General features: G+C 38.7%; 1 protein-coding gene across 1 annotated transcript in view; it reads right to left on the bottom strand.

The window, feature by feature from the left end:
- Positions 1–2,901, bottom strand: part of LOC107661878 (Na(+)/H(+) exchange regulatory cofactor NHE-RF2-like) — a 39,200-nt gene that overhangs the window by 5,028 nt on the left and 31,271 nt on the right. The window contains exon 3 of the mRNA XM_016451663.1: positions 820–1,020. Coding sequence (XP_016307149.1) covers positions 820–1,020 — 201 coding nt within the window. The remainder of the gene's footprint in view (positions 1–819; positions 1,021–2,901) is intronic.

Raw genomic sequence — 2,901 nt, 5'->3', positions numbered from 1 at the left:
TGCATACGTACATGTATATAATTAATCATTTATAAATTTAGCAGATTTTAATATAAAAATCTTTTTAGTTTTCTAGATTTTTCACAATGTGCTCAAATGTTATGTAAATACTGTCATAATATATATAATATAATATATATATAATAAAAAAGCTACAAATAGGCTGCATTATCTTTTGCATTTTTCCCCTTTCTTGTGATTTAGTTGAAACTCATATCATATCAGGGTTTTATAAGATTCACCTATTTATTATTGCAATGACTACTGAAATTACTGTAAAACAGTGGTGAGCATAGTTTTTCTTCTTTCCATCAGCATATTCAGTTTTTCCTCAAATACAAACTTGCACTTTTCATAATGGTTCATCATTTGCACATTGCATTGATTAGATTGAAGTAATGTGTTAAATCCACACTCAATCCAACTAAACCACACAAGTTCATGAGTTACCGGAGGTTATTATGAGAACATGTTATTTACTTCTGTGATAATGCAGGATGTATTCGGCTCTGCCGATCACAAATGTAAATTTCAACAGTATGTTATTTTGCTTGACTCATTCTCTCAAGCACAGAAATATTTTGCGCGAGTCATCATATCACCAGCCGCCCACATGCATCTGAATGTGATGGATGGGCTGTGTGTGAGTGTGAATGCACAAGTGAATTTAGAAAGTGTGGGTGTATATCTGGCATCATCACAGTGTATACTGCTGCACATGTGTGTGGTTTCCCTCAGGGGAAATTATAGAAATATGATAGAGATCTGTTATAAAGACAGCTGAACAATGGTTTCAACAGAATCAGAATCAGATCTCACCTCTATGAGTCTGTCCTGAGGTTTGAGTCCTGCGCGGTCAGCGGGCGAGCCGGGGTCCAGAGCTCGTATGTACTGACCCGGTCTGGACCTCTCGCTGTGGAGATTAAAGCCGTAACCCGTCTCGGACCGCACCAGGTGACACAGCCTCGGCAGAAGCTCAGACGGGTCCCGGGTCGAGGACTCCGATGAGGGCTGAACCTCCTGTGATAGAAAAAAATAAAGACACTTTAAGATATGAATAAACCTACAGCTAAATCTTAGGTTGAAATAACTCTTTGTTTTTCACAGTATTTCAGTTTTAGCCCATGTCTTTCCATCCATAATTTCAGAGAGAAAGAGAGAGGTTACTGCAGGTTAATTTAAAATTGATCAAAACGAAGAGAGTTTATTTGGCAATAAAGTCAGAAAAATACACTTAATTTAAAGTGTAAGGAAGTTTTCATGCCCCAATGATATTTGTTCTTGTTTTAAGCATAAACTCAATTTTGTTCAATTTCTCAGAAAAACAAGACTTCATTTTTTCATTTTGCATCACTGAGGAAGATATTCATTTTTTTGCAGTGTATGTAATATTATTGCTGTGGCTATGAATTTAAGACTTTGTGCCCTGATTTAAGAACTTATATATACAGTATACACACACACACAGAGAGAGAGCTGGGTAGTAAATTATTACATGTAATCTGGATTACGTAATCAGATTCCAAAAATTAAGTACTTGTAATTAGATTACATTTAAAAACATTAAACATTTTCATGATTTAATTAATTATTAGCTTTTCATTAAACTCGTAATCCCCCTGCAGTTCCTTTACAAACCCAGTTTGGGAAACCTTGATGCAATATAATGTTTAATGCACTTCATGTTGTTGATAGGCTTGCTGCGATAGACGGTGTTTTCAGTGTTTTTGTTAAGCCGCAACACCGGTTATGTCACTTGCCTACTGCGGCACCGCCCCCCACCGTCATTTTGATTTTTTATAGTAACAAAAATCATTTAGCCTAGTTCAGTTAGAGGACAGACACTTTTAACAAACTAAACGCTCAATGCAGCGTGCCGAACCGTGCGTGAACGACAGTGCACCACAGAGCAGGAGTCAGATTTTATTTATCACGTGAGGAGAGTGAGTCGAGCTGACTGACAAGAGTGAGGTGAGAAAGACAAGACGATGGCAGAAGATTGTTTAGAAAGGAAATGCAAAGGCGCCTGTTTGGCAATATTTTAGATTTGGAAAAGCCTATTGACTGGAAGTTTTTTTAAACATTCATTTCTTATTCATTTGGTTCCACGGTGTTTGCTGATTACTTTATTTATACTTTGTGTATTTTATTTATTTTATTTTGCATCAAGGTGTATATGCCGTGCCTTCAAGCTTTCTTATTCGTTTTGCTAATAAACATTCTATGTTTCTTATTTCTATGAGTTTGATGTTGTTGTTGCTTGAATTGAATCAACGCCGAATTGCTGCTAATTTGAAAGTAAAATGCGCACTGCGCTTTTTCAAGCTTTTTGAAAGCCAAGAAATCCGAGGAAAAGAGGGAAAACTCAAACGAACAATTGCTTGACGCCGAATTGCGGCAATTGGCTAATTTGAAAGTGAAAGTAAAATGCGCATGGCACTTTTACAAGCCATTTGAAAGCGAAGAAAAGAGGGAAACTCAAACGAACTAACCCCCCACCCCAACGGTGATACCGGTTGTCACACGTCGATTAACCGGTGGGAAAATTTCCTCACCGTCACAACCCTACTGTACAGAGATACCCATTTTAAACACATTTAGTAGCAGAGCTACTGCACGCGATTTTCAGTGCTGGAAATCCATTTATCCTTTGTTGAAACTTCCGCGTTGTCGTGGAGAGCGCAGGTCACGATTGCTTAGCAATGGCAGACACCACGAAAGCGCAAGCTCCCGAGCACTTTGGAAAGAAGGAGAAAGCGGCGCGACTGGCGGTTTCCCACGCGTTTTTAGCAAGCGGCAACCTCCTGCTCTCTCTCATGAAGCCAGCACGGAAGTGACTTAAACTGTAATTCGTCAACTGGCCGCTAGAGGCTGGCTGCAAAAGGGAGTCAATCCCTGCAA

This window comes from Sinocyclocheilus anshuiensis, unplaced genomic scaffold (genome assembly GCF_001515605.1).
Source record: "Sinocyclocheilus anshuiensis isolate Anshui unplaced genomic scaffold, SAMN03320099.WGS_v1.1 scaffold47, whole genome shotgun sequence".
Lineage (NCBI taxonomy): Eukaryota > Metazoa > Chordata > Actinopteri > Cypriniformes > Cyprinidae > Sinocyclocheilus > Sinocyclocheilus anshuiensis.
The sequence above is the reverse complement of the archived record's forward strand: the minus strand, read 5'-3'. Positions and strand labels throughout refer to the sequence as shown.